This window comes from Planococcus citri, chromosome 2 (genome assembly GCF_950023065.1).
Source record: "Planococcus citri chromosome 2, ihPlaCitr1.1, whole genome shotgun sequence".
Lineage (NCBI taxonomy): Eukaryota > Metazoa > Arthropoda > Insecta > Hemiptera > Pseudococcidae > Planococcus > Planococcus citri.
The window spans coordinates 78,506,417-78,525,437 of NC_088678.1; the positions used below are offsets into that span (position 1 = coordinate 78,506,417).

Sequence of the window (19,021 nt, forward strand, 5' to 3'; positions counted from 1 at the left end):
CTCCTCTCCTCTTGCCTCGCCTCATACCCCTGCGAAAAAATAACCACAGATTCGAATTATACGACCTCAAAAACAGATCAATCGACATATTACACATTAATATAGGCAAAATTTGTAATTTACCCTCTCTCCCCTTGACTCACCTCCCACCCCTACAAAAAAAATATCTCCAGATTCGAATTCTACGACCTCGAGAACATATTAGTCAACATATTACACGATAGTGTAGGAAAAATTTGATATATTACCTCTCCCCACGCCTCACTTCCCTCTCCAACAAAAAAAATGACTCCAGATTCGAATTCTACAACCTAGAAAATATATTATTCGACATATAACACAATAATGTAGGAAAAATTCGAAATTTTCCCTCTCCCCACGCCTCACTCCCCACTCCTACAAAAAAATAACTGCAGATTTGGATTCTACGACCTTGAAAACATATCAATCGACATATTACACAATAATGTACGAAAAATTTGGAATTGCCCCCTCCCCACGCCTCACCCCCCACTCCTACAAAAAAAATAACTCCAGATTTGGATTCTACGACCTCGAAAACATGTTATTTGACATATTGCGCATCGATCAGGGTCGAATCCTAATAATACCAATTAATTTTGTAGATTTTCTGACTTACCCCAAAGTGGGGTAAGTCAGAACAAGTTACATTTTATTTGATTGTGCGAAAGCTACTGCGACAATCGCGCTGAAATTTTAACCATAGGTTAAGAACCCTTGTGGGAACCTACATACCAAATTTCAGCCATATTGGTTCATTAGTACGAGAGTAACAGCTGATCAAAGTTAAAATTGTGAAAAAACGTTCTGACTTCCCCTGTTGCACCTTAACAAATACTTTTTTCTGGACTGAGTTATCACTAAAAAGTTGGCCTTAGTAGTTAGTAACACGTCTTGAACTGGACAAAGCTACGAGTAGATCGAAAAAGCACGAGAAAATTTGTCAGCAGCCAAAATTTCAAGTGTTAAAGTGTACCTGTTTTTCGATTTTTGGTGAATTTAAAAAAATCAAAATTTAGTCCAAAAATGAGAAAAAAAAACTCGAATTCTAAAAAAATGTTGGAATCTCCCCCGCCCCACCCACTCCAACCCAAAAAATTTGTACAATTCGTGCTCAAAATTCAAAACTTTCGTTCTCCGGAGGGGGTGGTTCAAAAATGTTGAAACTTTCATAGAAAATACCTACTTACCTACTATGGGTAGATGCGTTTGTGAAATTTTTTTCCAAAAACGATTGTCGTTTGGGGGGGCTTCGAGAGGGTCAAGAATTTCAAAAAATTGTAGAAAAAACTTGGAGGGGCTCCCTGCGAAATTTTCTCAGAAATTTAGTTGGTGCAACAAAAATGCGATTTCCAATGTCCTGTAAAGGATAAGGAACCACGACGATGACGACGAACGTGTTCAGAAAAATTGAAATCTTGCGAAAAACGTGTTTTTTCGTAATTTTTTGCCTCGTTTGGACTTTCGTAGTCAAAATATTTGGAAAAAATGAAATTTCAGGCAAGGTACACCAACGTAAAAACACACGAAAATGGCTGTTTTCCATTTTTAAGCCTCAAATGCAGATAAAAACAAATGGTCCAGTAGCGAAAACCTGAGAACATTTCGCTAAGGCCTTCTCTCCGTTTTTTTACGAATTTTTGAAAATTTCAACCCTCTTAAAAACTACCTAAATATGAGATTTTTTCAATCTCTTGCTAGTGACTGTTTTCAATGGAAGTTTCAAAATTTTTGGACCCCCTCCCCACGGGAGAACGAGAGTTTGGAATTTCGAGCACGTATAGACAAATTTCTTGGGTTGGGGTGGGGGAAGGACCCAACTCAACAAAAAATTGGGATGGTTTTATAACAAAACTAACATTTTGGATGAGTATAGTCAAAATTGGAGAAAGTAAGGATTTCACCATCTTATCCTGAAAGGCTCTTTCAAGTTTCAAAAATCTACTGGAGGCTCCAAGAATTCTCAAAAAGTCGCTGAAGTCTCCAAAATGACTTAATATGTAGCGTGCATCTGCTGGAGGCTTCAGAACACCTCAAAATGGTTTAAAACCGTTTCCAATCAATTTGACTGGTCGAAAATGGAGTATATCTCAAAACTTAAGCTTTCTAGGTCAATTTGGAAAAATGTTTAGTTTTTTTCTCATTTTAAACCTATAAATTTCAATTTCCAAAAATTCATTTCTCCAGTTTAAAAAATTTCGTGCGAGTTCAATGTTGGAAAGATTTTGGCTGAATTGTCCAATCAACATGACCGCCATTTTTTTAGTAAGACTAACCTTTTTTTGGCAAGTTGGGTTTAAAATATTTTTTAGGATATCCCATTTAAGAAAAAAATTATCTCAAATGATTGGAGGGGAGTGGGGTGATACTATTCCTTTTGTCATATATGCCCATGCCGGACTGTTAGAAGTCACACATCTAAATCTGCACAGAAATTTGTGTCGTGATAAACATCATTGATTTTATAGGGGTTCGCAGAATAACGCCCGGATCTCGTCTTACCACTTTTTACATTCGAATCTCACCTTGATAAAATATTCTTCCTGGTAAGAACATAAAGGTGCCAAAATCGAATACATAATATCAGGTACACATTTATAGAAAAAAACGTTTAGAAATGCAAATTTTTGATTTTACTTTTACACATTTTCTATCGCATGCGAGAATTGGAATTTTACCGATGGACATTGAAGAGTATGTATATTGTATGTATGTATTTCATGTGTGAAGATGTTCAGTCGAAATCGGTGACTTGTGTTACGTGTTGGGTTAAAGCAATCCAATTTATAAAATAACAACATTGGCGAAATTTGCTTCGCGATATAAACGAGTAGATAATTATAGAAATTTCATCATAGATTTGTAAGTACTTTTACACGGTGTTTATTTAAAATAATAAGTGGTTGTAAAATTCATGCTAAATTAAGCCACCATTCGAAAAAATTCCAAGGATTAGTTATATGTACTAGAAATAAGATTCATTTCCTCAAAACATCGAAATTGCTAAAATCAACATATTTGTATCAATTTTAATCACTCTCGATTCGCTCTTAAAAGTAGATAAAAATTTGTAAGACTTCTCGTGTTTTTTCATCATTTTTTAAAATATTATTTCATATACTTACCTACAAACATTCTTGAAAATATGGTGTGGAATTTTGAATAAATAAAAACACATTATTTTCCCCATTTTTGATGAATATTATTCGAAAAAAAAGCGATAGCTGAAATGCTCGACTTCAAGTAATATTTCAGTAAACAAAAGGGAAAAAATTGTACCTATTTATCCTGTTTTTTTTACAGATGTATTCCTGGTTGAGCGGATGTACAGTCGAAACTGGTGATTTTTTGTTTCTTTAAAGATCGAAATGTCACATACTATTAGTACATCATTTTGCGAATTCATCGAATATTATAAGGAAAGTGCTATACAGGGGTATGCAGATATTTCCATATGTTTAATTGGAGTGATTTTCAATGTGCTCAACATACTGGTATTTACAAGGAAAAAAATGATTTCCTCAGCAAATGTGATATTCACCCACTTGGCTTTTGCAGATATATTGAATTTACTAGCAAGCATTCTGTGGGAATGGATATTTTTCTTTCGATACAATATGGAACCAGATATACCAGATAAAACAATACTAACTTACACACTTGCAGTAATTTATGTAAGCAGTGCGTCTTTGGTAAATACTTTTCGCTTCATGTGCGTATTTTTCACATTGATGTTGGCTATATGGAGGTACATTGCTATAGCACACCCATTGAAAGCGCGTTATTGGTGTACAATGAAAATCACGCAAAATGCAGTCATGGCTTGTTACGTTACTAGTGTTTTGCTCAGTTTACCATTGTATTTTACCCTCAATATCGTGTCCCACAACAGTACAGCTGAAAACCCACTTTCTTACAACAGTACAGCTGAAAACCCATTACATTACACCCCATTAGGTCAAGAAAAAGATGATTGGTTTATGTATAATATGCCCAACAACAGTACAGCTGAAAAACTATTATATTACATCCCATCAGCTCGACAAGAAGATGATTGGTTTATGTATAATATTACATTGATTATCAAATCAGTGCTACAACAATTAGTGCCATCAGTTGTGCTGTCAATATTCAGTTTTAGGTAAGTAATCAAAACCGAACGAGGAAAGTTTAGTAGTACCTAGTCAGGTCTCAAATTGGTATTTGTTCAAATTGTGAAAAAATCCCAAATTATGTCGAAATTGTAAAAAAAAACACTGTTTTTGACCATAATTTTCGAAAAATACATTTTCTTCTGACGTTATCAAAAAAGTCTGCCAAAATTATCAAAAAATCTCAACTTTTTGTAAAAACTGCCAGAAAAGCACCTGTTTTTTGCTAAAATGTTCAAAAAAATCTTATCGCTGGAATAATTGTAAAAAAAGCCCCATTTCTGCAAAAATTGTACAGAAGTTTCTTTTTTTTAAGACATTATTTAAAAATTCCTAATATTGTCAAAATAGCCAAAAAAAGCCCCGTTTTTTGCCAGAATTGTCAAATAATACACTTTTTTGACGTTATCAAAAAAGTTTTCAATACTTAGATATAGCTTAGATCAGAATTACTGGTGTCAAATGAGGGAGATAAGAATGAATGCCGATGCTATCGAGTCTGACAAGGGAACTACCTGAACCGGCAGAAACGAAAATGAACGAATCAAAGTTAGATCGAAAGGGGACAGCCTCAGGACCCCAAAACCAAAATTTCAAGTGCTAAAGTTGACTTCTCGATTTTTGGTGAATTTTTGAAAATTGAAAAATCCGAAAAATTATCAAATAATACCAAAAATAGAAAATATTGATGAAAAATGGAATTTTCTCGGGAAGTGGTTCAGATGGCGTCCCTAACTCAATTACGACTATCGAAATTCGTAAAACCTCAATTCCAGTCATTCTGGAGCCTCCAGCGAGTTTTCATCATTTCTCCAGAAACTTGAAATCGCTGTGGAACGGCTAAAAATCAACTTTAGCACAAATAACTTTATTTGGGGCCTATGTGGGTTGCCTTTAACCATTTTTTGCGGTTTTCGCGAAAATCGGCGTCTGCCGGTTCAGATGGGTATTTTTGACCACTGGAAAAAATGACAAAATTTGAAAATGTTAAATATTCCATCTCTTGCGATGCTACCTACCCGAAATCGAGCTCTGACCTATGTTCGACGTTCCGAATAGGTGAAACCTCCATTTCGACCATTCTTGAGCCTCCAGCAATTTTTTATCATTTCTCCAGAAACTTGAAATTGCTGTGGAACGGCTAAAAATCAACTTTAGCACAAATAACTTTATTTTGGGCCTATGTGGGTTGCCTTTAACCATTTTTTGCGGTTGTCGCGAAAATGGGCGTTTGTCGGTTCAGATGTGTATTTTTGGCCACTGGAAAAAATGACAAAATTTGAAAATGTTAACTATTCCATCTTTTGCGATGCTACCTATCCAAAATCGAGCTCTGACCTATTTTCGACGTTCCGAATAGGTGAAACCTCCAATTCGACTATTCTGAAGCATCCATTATCATTAGGGCAATTATTTTTATGATATCGCATATTTTTTCCTGCTACACCAGATACCGCATATCGCAATTTTCTTCACGTTTCATGCAATTTCAAGACGAATGCTGAAATTTTATAGCGCATATTTTCGCATATTTTGGGTATAAATGCATAAAAACGCTTATTTTAGTTAAAAAACGTCAAAATTTTGCTTATTTTGAGCTTTTTTCAGGTCGTTAAAGCTTTTTTGAGAAAAAAGTGGCAAAAATCAGTCAACAAAACAGGGAAAACAAAAAATTTGACATTTTTGATATTAAAAAAAAAAAAAAAAAAAAAAAACTGAATGTTTTTATTTGTGACTTCAAATGTATGATCGATGATACAATGAATTTTTATTGAAAAAAAATTTATATATTTGACGTTTCCTTTCTATTTTCTTATGTTTTTAGTGTGCGTAGCACACTATTGGTTTCGCTTTGAGAAATGAAATTTTATTGGAACTGAATGTTCTCTTAAGCTATCCAACCGTTTTTTGTACCTATTGGACACCATTTGAGAATCATTAAGGCGGAGGGAATAGATTAATTTTCATTCAATTCGGATGGGTAATTGCTGAGTAATTGCAATTTTAGTTCATTATTTTAATGCATTAAATCCTAAAAAAGGGAAAAGGGGACTTGTAGAACACCTGCCGCTCATTGTACCCTGCTATACCCCCAGTCTATTCCATCACCAGCTGTGTTTCATTGTACCCTGTTACACCCCCGGTCTGTTAGCTGTAAATTCCAAGTGGGAGTGGTTTGGTGGGGCGTTTACCAAACAAATATATTATTTTAATGCCGTAACCCTCGTAGCGAAGTGGTGGCTGAGTGGTTAGGGCATGTAGGTAGGAATAGGAAATTTAGGGACCCAGGTTCGAACAACACCTCCTATACAAGAAGGCCAGAGCACTGGTTTTCTGACGTAGGCATTGGAGGCGATTACGGCTGCATTGTCTTATGGGATATTGCCCAATTCCTTAGTTTTTCTTGAATAATTTTTGAACGGTTAATGCTACAGATTTGAATTAAAAACCAGCTTGTAGAGGAGAAAGAGTAGATCATTTTTCATGTTTCAAACACCTATGTGCTCGATCAAATTTTCGATTTATTTCAATTTAAATGTAAAAAAATTGCAACCTCGAAACTTTGAACTTTGATAAATCGAAAATTTGATCGAGCACATAGGTGTTTGAAACATGAAAAATGATCTACTCTTTCTCCTCTACAAGCTGGTTTTTAATTCAAATCTGTAGCATTAACCGTTCAAAAATTATTCAAGAAAAACTAAGGAATTGGGCAATATCCCATAAGACAATGCAGCCGTAATCGCCTCCAATGCCTACGTCAGAAAACCAGTGCTCTGGCCTTCTTGTATAGGAGGTATTGGTTCGAATCCCCGTGAGGTAAGTAGGTAGGTGACGGATTTTTCGTAGGAAAATTGGATAGGTAAATGCTTTGGAGTTACCTATGTAGTAGGTACATGATAATGGGGTAAAAATAATGCTGAAATTGAGTTATGAATTATAATATATTTGCTAACTAAAAATTCATTTCATTAATTTTTTGTCTACCTATAGCCATAAGTATAGTAAGAATTACCTTGACATGAATAATTTTCAACTTTTTACTTATAATTTAAAAATTACTTCAAAATGAGTAATTAAACTAATTTTTGTACAATTGAAACATGTAATTTTTATTATCATGATTTAGTAAAAATTATTAAAACAAAACGATTTGTACTATTGGTACCTATAGCAAAATTTATTAAAATGATAATTTTTACTATATGATTACAGTAAAAATTATTGAATGGGATCTGGTACTTAATTGTGCTAAATACCAGTATTTAGTTGAATTTTTTTGTAAAAATTACCCATATTTTTTTTGTGTAATTTAGAGGCAATGCAAATTCTTAACATGATATTTTATAAGATTTAATTCTTAATTTAGAATAAAAAGCAAGTTCTGAAAATTGGTTTGAAAATTTATAAATTTGAAGACAATAGAAATTCTAAAAAAAAAATAATATGAAAATTTGTATTTAGAGACGCTGAGAATTCCAAAAATTGATTAAAAGTTCTGTAAGTTGCAGATAATGTGAACTTGAAAATTATATGAAATAAGTATTGTAATATTTATGAACAAGATGAGAATTCTGAAAAATTGGAGGCAATGTAAATTCCAAAAATTGAGTTAACGTTTTACAATTTGTGGACAATATGAACTTGAAAATTGAATTTGAAATTTTTTAATTTAAAGACAATAAGAATTCTGAAAAATTATTCAAAATTTGACTATTTAGAGGCAATGTGAATTCTAAAAATTGATTGCAAATTTCCTAACTCAGCAGCAATGCAAAATTCTGAAAATTTATTGAAAACTTTATGAAATTGTAGCGATGGGGAATTCGGGAAATCGATTTGAAATTTTGTAAATTTTAAAACAATGCAAACTATGAAAAACAACTAGAAATTTCTTAATTTAGAAGCAATACAAGCTTATAAATTATTCTGAAATACCTATTGTAATTTGGAAAATATGAAAACACTGAAAAACAATTATTATTTTGAAGCAGTGAGAGTTTCAAAAATTCTCATCACTGTGACATGGTTGATTCACTTATGCACTACCTAGATGTAATAACGGTTATAGCTGTAGAAAAGGCAGCTAGCTACGCACACTTTGCAGCTAAGCTTTGCTTAGCTGTCTAGTTTGATATTGCACTGACAATACAAACATTTTGATACCCATGACGGTGCACTTTTATTGCACTTATTTAGCTTTTTCAAGTTTTTAGCGCATATAAATGCTTTTTTCCAGATTTTTACAGCATATTATAAGCGCTTTTTTTGGTGTTTTTAGCGCATAAAAATAATTGCCCTAATTATCATTTTCAAATTTTGTCATTTTTTTCCAGTGGCCAAAGTCCAGGCGACTTGTCCACCTTTGGACATCATACATCGACGATGGTTCATGGTAAAAAAAAGTTAGCTGCAAAGCAAATAGGGTTGCGAGCTATTTTGATTTTTAATTTTTTAATTCCTTTTAATAATTGAAAAATTCATCCTCAAGGTGTTAGACACGGATCGTAGCGACTTGTCCGATCAAAAATCCTACGTCATATTCGTATTCAGCATCACAAAAAACTTACTATTTCATGTGTCGCACGAACAAAGCCCTTTTTTGAACTTTTACCCCATTTGGGAAGGTGCTGGGGGCCGTGGATGGGGTCCAATCAAAAATCCTACGTCATATTCGTATTCAGCGTCACAAAAAACATACTATTTCATGTGTCGCACGAACAAAGCCCATTTTTGAACTTTCACCCCCTTTGGGGGCGTGCAGAGGGCCGTGGATGGGGTTCGATCAAAAATCTGACGTCATATTCGTGTTCAGCGTCACCAAAAACGTACAATTCGATGTATCACATGCCCCAGATTTTCTTTCGAAAGTTTCGCCCAAAATTAGGGGGGTGGGGAAAAATTCACCCCAAGGTCTTACACGCAGATCGCGGCGACTTATCCACTATAAGGCGTCATATATCGATGGTATATCATGGCCAAAAAATTAGTTGGTGAAGTGAACATGGTGCCGAATGATTTCAATTTTTATATATAGGTACTTTTTTCAGTGTATTTTTGTGTATTTTTGTGATTTTTCGACATTCAAATCCCGTAACTTTTCCTCCCGTCAACTTCAGCAGCTAAAATTTTGGCTCATAATATGTTTTTTGATGCTCTATCCGCCTGTGAAAAAAATTTTTCGATCGGCTTGTCAGACCTTGGGTAGCTCCCTTGTAATACATAGTACAGTGGCAAACTGTAAGTAAGCGGCAAATTATGATAAAGCTTTGAAATTTGGTATAATGAACAAGGACACCAAAAGAAAATTTTTAAGCCCGGGAGGCAATCGCCAAGTCTCATAGGAGAGGAATGGGGGTGATTTGGGGGGAGGGTTCAACCCCCCTTTTTCCAAATGGGGCTAACGGGGTGATATTGGTGTCAATTCCATATGATTGAACCCCGCTGAGTTCGAAAATACCATTACTTTTAAAATCTGAGGAAGAGGCATACCTCAAATTTGAGATTTATCCGGTGCACAGTTCAAAACCCTGATTTTTGCGAGAAAATGCCGGAAAAACGCCAATTTTTAACCCCTTTAGACCCCTCTGTACACCCACGGTAGAGGTATGCGAAAGTATTGATGGTCGATTCGCATTGTAATTGACCTGTAGAATCCGAAAATGACCATAAAAATGTCGATGGAAGGTCAGCGTGTCGTCTAGGATTAAAAAACTGTAATTTTGGGGTGCTTTTGAGAAAAATGCAAAAACTTCACTCAGAAAATCTCAAATTTGAGGTATGCCTCTTCCTCAGATTTTAAAAGTAATGGTATTTTCGAACTCAGCGGGGTTCAATCATATGGAATTGACATCCAATATCACCCCCATTCCTCTCCCATGGGACTTGGCGATTGCCTCCCGGGCTTAAAAATTTTCTTTTGGTGTCCTTGTTCATTATACCAAATTTCAAAGCTTTATCATAATTTGCCGTTTATCGCCCAAAATATACATTTTGCCACTGAACTATAAGAAGTCCTTGCAGTAATGTTTGCCAGAATTGTCTGCAAAGTTCTGTTATTGCCTAAATTTTCAAAAAAATCTCGTTCATGCCAAAATTATAAAGAGTTTCCTATGTATTTCGTCAATATTAATTTATTTAAAAAATCCCAACTTTGTTAAAAAATTTCAAAAAAAGCCCTGCTTTTTGCCAAATGTTCAAGAAATCCTGTTGCCAAAATTGTCAAAAACTATTGCTTTTACCAAAATTATCCTAAAAATTTAGTTACTGTTTTTTGCCAAATCATTGTTAAAATTATTATTATTTTTTTTTTGTAGTTATAAACTGTATTTTGCTTTTAGCCAACATTTTCAAAACTCCTGCTTTTTGTCAAAACTGTCAACAAGTTCTACTTTTTTGACAAAATATTGTGTGCAAAGATCTTTTTTTGACAAGTTATCCAAAAAATTCTGTTTTATGCCAAAATGCACAATAATAGGTATAAGTATTGTTATTAGCCAAAATAGTCTGGAAGTAAGTACAGCTTCCGCAAAAATTGTCAAAAAGTCCTACCGTTGGTCAGAATTTTATCTAAAAAAATACTGCTTTTTCCATTATTAAAATCAATCTTCGTAATTTTATATTTATCGTCTCGATTTCCTTTTCGATTCATCTCTTTAAAAATAGAAATATTCCGAGCCGAAAAAAATGTGCAATTGAAGAGCTCTATTCCAAAATGGGTTAAGTCATTTTAAAAAAAGACGTTTTTCGGAAATTTTTACTTCAAAAGTGGGTCAAGTTATCGGTTTTTCAAAGTAAATTTTTCTACTAGTAATTGTTCTATGTCCAAAGAAAGGAAAGGTGCACCGACCTTTGGAAACAGAACAAATTTCAGCATCGAAAACTCTAAACGCATTTTTTGGAGGAAAAAATGACTTAACCCACTTTGGAATAGAGCTCTTCAATTATACTTGCAGTAAATAAAATGATACCTTTGCTTCCCGATTAGCGCAGTGGCAATTATTTTTGTCATTTTTACTGCCACATTGGCATTTTCGAGTATAAAATTGGCACCTACGAAATAGAAAATGAAGGTAAGAGAAAATTGCCACGGAAATGTCAAAACATTGCCACGTATTTTATTTGCGCATGCGCATTTTGCTGTGGTTGGCAATAAATTGTCAAAAAATTGGCGATAACTTCCTTAGAAGAACATTGTCAACATTTTGGCAATTTTTTGCCAATATCAGCATCATGCGCTTGCGCAAGACATTACAGATGCTATTTTTTTTTTTTTTTTACAATTCAGTTGAAGCGCTACAAAAATTCAAGTGTATGTTTCAGACTTTCAGTGCTCAAAATTTTGAGGCTTTCATTGAAATAATTACTTAGTATATTTTGGTGGTTTCAAAGTTTAAAATTAAACTAAAATCATACGTAAGTACTAGAATGGATTTTTTTAGAATCCAATTAAAAATTAGAATTTTTCATTATTTTTAAATTGATTTTTTTGGTTTTTACCATAGTTTTTCTTTCAAAGTAGGTACCTATTTCAATTTTTTCCAATTTCAAAAAAAAATCACTACACTCAGCCAAATTCTGTAAAAAAAAGCAAAAACAAAAAAGAACAAATGTGAAATATTTTGCGAGGTAGGTACCTATTTTATAATATTTTTAAATTCACGACAATCACTGAAATTGAAAAAAAAAAAAACCGGAAAAGAAAGGTCAATTTTTAACCAAAAAAGTCCCCCTCCCCAAAAAAGGTGCTTTTTTGGAACTTTCTGAAAAAAACTTCTCCACAGTCATTGCCAATTTCGAAAAGGAAACAATTTAATTTAAAATAATATTTGAACCGAATTATCAAAAAAATCTAAGCAGAATAATTTTTAGAACAAAAATTCTGAAGCTAAATTCAAAAATATGTACTTACTTAATTTTTGAAAAAATTACTGCAAGCAGCCACTTAAATTTCGAAACCCCCCCCCCCCCACCCACAAAAAGTTTTAATTTCAATATCTAGCACCTAATTCTAATTTAAAAATTTTTGAGAATAGGCTGACCACGAAACATGAAAAAATTATAATAAAAATTGATACTTAAGTATGACTGAAAATATGCCATTAAAAAAAAGTGGGAACTCAAGTAACTGTTTAGGAAAACATATTTTTGTTTATTTTTAATTTTTTTATTCTACAGTAATAAATAAAAAGATAGGTAATAGATTTAAAATTTTTTGAAAACAATTAAAATTGTATCAGTAACTTATTTTTTTAACCAATTAGGTATTTTGAAAATATTTTTTCAATTTTATACAATTTAAAAAAAAATTAATACAAAATGAAAATTCTGAATGTGTACCTATGTGGATTGAAAATAATTGCAGTGAAACCAAAAATTGTAAAGCTGAACTCGGATATTTTTAAAATTTCATTTTACAAAATAATTTCTTCCAAATCAATGAAAATAAAAAAGTCAATTCACAAAATTTATTCAAAAAATTAAAAAAAAATAATTTCAATTTAATTGATAAGTATTACTTAATTTTTTAAAATTGATTTTCTTATTTTTATTTTATTTCTCAAAATTTCTGAATTTAGATTAAAAATTTTTGGTTTTACTAAAATTTAAAAAAATCCACTTCACGGAATTTTTTACAACAAAAAACATTCATAAATTTTTTTGACATAGCCTAAATCAAAGCAATTAATAACAGGAGCCTGCAAGCAAATTATAAGAATTCATTTTATGCCCAATCCTCCTCGTAGCATTGGTAGCTGTAGGGTTAGACATAGGGTTTTAGGTGCAGGAGAACACAGGTTCGAACCCCCCATAGGTCAGGAAATTTTAGTAATATGTTATAGGTAGGAAAAATGAAACCCCATGGAAAGGTACCTCTTCTGCAGTAAAAAAGCAAAAATAAGCAACCCTTCCCTTCATTTTTGATTTTTGAAATTTAAAATTCAAAAATGTAACTGTTATTTTGAGAATAAGAGTAATTGGCAAAAATATTGCCTCTGTTGGCAATTAGTTGGAAAAATGAAATGTACGTAATTGACAGAAATATTGCCTCTGTTGGCAATTAGTTGGCAAAAATTTTTTCCAACAAATTGTCAAGTTGGCATTAAATAAAGCGTTTTCATTGGTGGAGATTTTTACCAACTTCTTGCTTTTTTTTGCCAAAAGTCCAAAATTGGCAGTTGGCAATTTTATTGCCACCGAGCGCTAATCGGGTTGGCAATGTTTTATTGATATCATGAATTTTTTCATTAAAACTACTTAGTTAGCAGAGTTTTGTTTGACAATTATTTATTTATTTAATTAAGAGCCACTTACAGCAGCTTAGGTTAGGGGCTGTATAAATTAAGACAAACTTATGATTAGGATATACATACATTATTTAGAAATAAAGTTACAATTAATACATTTATAGTGAGATGGGCTATCTGGGTTTTAAATGTCTTCTTGGTTTTTTTGAACGTTTTTTTTTTTTTTTTTTTTTTTTTTGGTTGGTGGTAATTTTGCTTTTTAAAAGTATTTCCGATGGATATAATTTTCAATGCATCTCCGTAAATTGTGACAGAAAAACATTTTGATTATTTTGAGAATGCTTTTTCGAGCTTTCAAGCTCAAACGGTTCTCCCAAACAAAAATTAATGATAACAACGCAGTAGAGAAGCTTTCAAGGAACAATTTTCATTTGAACTTTCTTTTCGTACGATCAATAGGTGAAGCGATCAACGGAATTTAATGTTAGAGGAGTGGATCCTCAGTAACAGGAAGGAGAAAAAAATGGGCATCTGGGCTGATTTTCTTTGTATTGACGCGGTACAATAATAATAATCAATCATAAACTAACTTTTGACAGAATACATGCGAGCTGACATATTTTTTTTTTTTTTGTTAAATTGGGACCTGACTACAGGCACTCGCATGTGGTAAAATACACCCACTGAATAGAAAATACGAGTAGGTTACTTAGTTACCCATTGAACAACTGGAAATGAATAATTGTGTTTTGTTTTTATAGACTGATGGTCGCGCTATTCACAAAAGGATCAACTAATGAACTACAAAGGTCACGTTCAAACACCCAAAATAACCCCAGAAACGCAAAAATGAAACAACAAGCTGATCGATTAATAATGATAACCTTGACAGTTATGGTGTTATTTCTCATCACACAAATACCTCTTGCAGCGGTCAATCTAATCAAGCTGTTGTTACCTAACATTCACAATAAGATGGACAGCGATCAACAATTATGTTCCATACAATATGCCAATCTATTATCAGGAAGTACTTTTTATTACATCAATATGTCCGTATCATTTCTCGTATATTACGCCATGAGTGAAAATTTTAGAACCACATTTTTATCTCTGTTCAACAGTGGTAGTATAAATTCTCAAAAAAAGAAAGTTCTTCGTGTGATTACAATGAGAAAAACTCGTACAAGTCCAGAAGAAGGGAATGCAAATAGAAATACCGATCAAACCATTCAAAGTCAAACCGTGAACACATTTGTCTGAAAAAAGAGCACGTTCTTGATCAGGTCATATCCCACTTTCTACCACATCAAAAACATGGTGTTCTCTCTTTGTAGCAACACAGCAGTACCTAATTTTAGAGCTCATCGTTTCTAGAAACCCCCCTCCCACATTTTAAGAGGCAAAACTTACTCTCCTAGTCAAAAAACGGATCTCAAAAAAAAAATTAGTTGAGTAACCGTATAATAATGAGTAAGCATTTTGGGACAATTCAATTTTATTTTTCAAGAATCTGAAACATTGATAATTAATCGAGTTATGGATGCTCAAATTGACAAACAGCCATTTTTCTGCACAAAAAGTCGTTCTCTGCGAGCTTAATTGCGCGCTGAAATACTCAAAATCAGATACATTTTGTTGTCCCTACCTGGTCTCCTTGAGAGAATATAGCATCGTTGGCACCTAATCCCGACGTTATAGAGCAGCATCTTTTCCTCCCTTTTCTAAAAAACCCCTTTGGTATGGCTGGCAAAATTGTAGCCCTACTTATGCAGCCAAAATCAACAAAAATTATTTGAAAAATGCTACGTATGATTTGTTTACTTTGTGTATATTATCATCATTTTATTCAATTACATGATTTTATTTATTTATGTTTTTCAATACTTTATTTCATTGTAATTTTTTGAAAAAAATATATTTGTACCAAATTTTAATGTGAAGTTTTTGAAGTTGAACATCAAGTGAATTTAATTTACATTATTTTAAATGTTGACTTTTCTCAAATTTCATGTTTTGTAAAAGGATTCATTTCATTCATTTAAATACATACGCAGGGCTAGTGTGGATCAACACCAGCCCCCCCCCCTCAAATTGGGCGGATTCTGACCATGAAAACATTTGGAAACACCGACTCCCGAGCCAAATTTTTACACCTGCTCATCTCGTAGTTATTAGTTGTGAACATTCGCATCAAGTTTTACCAGTTCCTATCTACAGCATCATTGCTTTGATAAGATTTCGTAGCGCGATTAACGATTTTCAAGACTTTTTTCTCCAAAATGTGTGCGCGACAACTTTGTGATGTGTTATTCATGAATTTATTCATTTCGTTTATTGGTCTAGCGGTAATTAGTCCACAAACTCACTGTGCACAACTTACCGATGGTGAATATTTTTTATATTTACGCGAGGTGCCAATTAGAGTGCTGATAGCGCGGTGGTGGTATCATTACGAGTATTATAAACAATTTTCGTGCACTCGTTTCAAAATTTCACTCGTTTTAAAATTTATTAAGTTATATCTTATCTTTCAACACATAATTTACTCTGCGTGCGTCGTGTGTTTACGATTGTAAATTTTGGTGATTTTTGCAAAGACAGACATCTTTTCTCCAGGAAAATTTATTCTCTATACTTTTTACTTGAAGTTCAGATGTGACCAGTGACCAAACACAAAAATGTTTTCCAAAACAATAACTGTTAATTTGCATTTTTTCACTTGGGAATACATTTTTGAGAAATCATAACCTTGCTGGACCCTCAATTTTCCGTTCAGCAGCTGGAATTTTTTCATCAACCACCATATACGTGGTCACGTATGCTACTTGCATGAAACAAATACATAAGTAGAGTGGTTTCATTGTAAAGAATTACCAACTTATTTTCTGGGTCCAACTCCTCAAAGCCCCTCTGTGCCCCAAAAAGGGGGTTAAAATTTTGAAAAATCGTGAAAAGTCGAGTGATATATCGAATGGTATGTTTTTGAGGTCGCTGAGTACGAACATGAACTTATTTTTCGGGTCCAACCTTACATGTCCTTCTTCGCTCCAAAAAAGGGGCCAAATTTTGAAAAATCATGAAAAGTCAAGTGATAAGTATATGGAATGGTATGTTTTCAAGATCGCTGAACACATATTTTTAGAATCCAAAGCACAATGGTTCTCAGCCCCAAAGAAGTTAACGAAAAACCATGGCGTGATCTTTTTCTTTAAAGATTCACACCATTATTTTAGAAAAAATTCTGAAAATTCATCTCAAAAATACTGATTGGACTAACTTTCGGCGGGAGGAGGGGAGATGTAAGTAGAGCTACTCGCATTGCCAATGTATTATTGGGATCGTTGTTCAAAAAGTTTGAACGCTCATTTTGCAAAGAAAACATTTTACATGTCAAGATTTTTCTTTAAAACGCTCACTCATCTACCTGCAGGTTTTGATTATTTTTCAATAGAAAATAAAATGGAACTAGGACTTTCACTGTGTTGTCGAATTTCATTGAAATAAAATGTATAATCATCCAACTAATTTCTACTTTTAAATTTTGTCTAGGTTCTTACGTGCCACTCGAATTATATTTTCATGGGAAATTTAAATGAAATTAATCATTTATAATGTTTCTTTTTTTGCTGAAAAAACTCATAAATTGATAAAAAATTTCAAAATAGAATCCCGAAAACACACCATTCGATATATTTCACTCGACTTTTCATGATTTTTTAAAATTTGGCCCCTTTTTTGGGGCACAGAGGGATATTGTGGGGTGGGACCCAAAAATAAGTTCATATTTGCGCCTGCATGGCGACCTCAAAAACATTTCATTTGATATATCACTCGACTTTTTGATGATTTTTTGAAATTTTGGCCCCCTTGTTGGGGCCCAGAGGGACATTATGAGGTTGGACCTGAAAAATAAGTTCATATTCGTACTCAGCGACCTCAAAAACATACCATTCGATATATCACTCGACTTTTCACGATTTTTCAAAATTTTAACCCCCTTTTTGGGGCACAGAGGGGCTTTGAGGAGTTGGACCCAGAAAATAAGTTGGTATTCGTATTCAGCGATCTCGAAAACATACCATTCGATATATTGCATGTCCAGATTCGTTTTTCAAATATATGATTCAGTTGTGTGTTACTTGAAAAACCAAGCATCCCCCACCAACCCCTTGGGAGGGATGAAGACCAATCAATGATGGTGTGACTAATAGTTGGGTGAGTAGATTTTTAAAAAAAAATTTGAGCGAAAACGAATGATATTAAGTCGTAACTTTGATCAATTTATTGGACTGACTTTTTTTAAACACCTACTCTTTCCACCCCTTTTTTCAGACATCCCTCTTGAGGTATGGGTATCGAGCGTAGTATCAAATTGTCGAGAATTTGAAGGGGAACATTTTTAGTCATGGTAGTTTTTCTCGTAAACCTAATATTTTCGGAGTAAATCGCAAAAAACGTAAATCGGAACCGGTTTTAGCCCCCTAAAAAATTAGCTCCAGGGTTAGGAGGTTCGGTTTTTTTTTGGTAGTTCAGGGGGTTCATCTGAACACATTCCCGAAGAAAAAATTTATGTGCCAATTTTTTCCTTTTCGCCCTCGCTTTTTTACGTTATTTTCCTGCTCTATACTCTGGTTTTATGGCGACGTAATTTAACCCTTAAAGACCCAGGCTAATCCTGAGATGTTGTGTGAAAATGCTTTCAATTTCCTGAATAAGATCATCACAATCATCACATTAACCCACAGTTTGCCCCCCAGCCCCTTAAAGCCGTCTCGTAAAAGCCGTACCGATTTATTCAATTTTCCTTGAAAACCGAGAAAGCAAAAACCCCAATGAGGTCAATCATGGAACTGAATGATATAGTATCATTAGGTGTACTGAATGAGTGAAAGCATATCCCCAAAGAACACCCCACCCCTTTTTGGGGGGCAAATTTTCAAAAAAGTTGGGATAAAAAAATTGGACCCATGCTCCATTTTTGGATAAACATATTGATGGTATACCCTTTACAAAATGAAATCATGAAAGGTGTGAAAATGGTGGACCAGAGCGATTTTTTGAAAATTTGATTCACTTGTCTCGATAAAAACCCGAAAAAACAGAGCATGAATACGCAAAGTACATAATATGGGAAATATTATCAAGTAGGCTTGAAGTGACAGAAACAAGAATTGAAAGGAACACAGATGCTTTTAACAGCATATAAGTTCAGATAATCTACAATCCACCCATCAAATCTGTTTATCACTCCGTAGATATTCTTTCTCGATATTTGTCACCAAATAGTTACATCCTACAAAGGTTAGCAGTACAATTGTTTTTCTGCAGAAATATCAAAATAGGTTTATCTACCACATTGAAAAGCTTTACACAGTCAAATTGCAGCACTCCCTGGCATTTCATAATGTTCAAGCATTCATGAAGAAGTCACTATCCCTCCTCGATCATAGATAATGTAGTTCTACATCATGAAAATTGCACGAGCAGAAGTCATCATTTACAATCATGAGATTGTGCCTAGCTTATGACTACAGGATTCAGGGGATTTGAGATTCAGTAAAAAGCTTTCAACTGTTGTTCAACCACAACTCTGAACTT

At 33.6% G+C, this 19,021-nt stretch overlaps 1 protein-coding gene and 1 long non-coding RNA gene across 5 annotated transcripts in view; one reads left to right on the plus strand and one right to left on the minus strand.

Annotated features, from left to right (window-relative positions):
* The window catches only part of LOC135833764 (uncharacterized), a 265,501-nt gene that overhangs the window by 87,915 nt on the left and 158,565 nt on the right, over positions 1-19,021 (minus strand). The gene's annotated exons all lie outside the window — the stretch shown is intronic.
* Positions 2,726-15,322, plus strand: LOC135833746 (uncharacterized). 4 transcript variants are annotated; one of them, XR_010556529.1, is made up of 4 exons: positions 2,726-2,883; positions 3,325-3,515; positions 3,580-3,713; positions 14,182-15,322. XR_010556529.1 is itself a non-coding variant. In XM_065347511.1 (2 exons), the coding sequence occupies exons 1-2, from the start codon at positions 3,732-3,734 to the stop codon at positions 14,681-14,683; spliced, it is 933 nt and encodes a 310-aa protein (XP_065203583.1). In that variant the 5' UTR covers positions 3,720-3,731; the 3' UTR covers positions 14,684-15,322. The 4 variants fall into 4 exon arrangements, 1 of the variants encoding a protein (XP_065203583.1); XR_010556527.1 differs by having other exon boundaries at positions 3,325-3,713; XR_010556528.1 differs by having other exon boundaries at positions 3,325-3,695.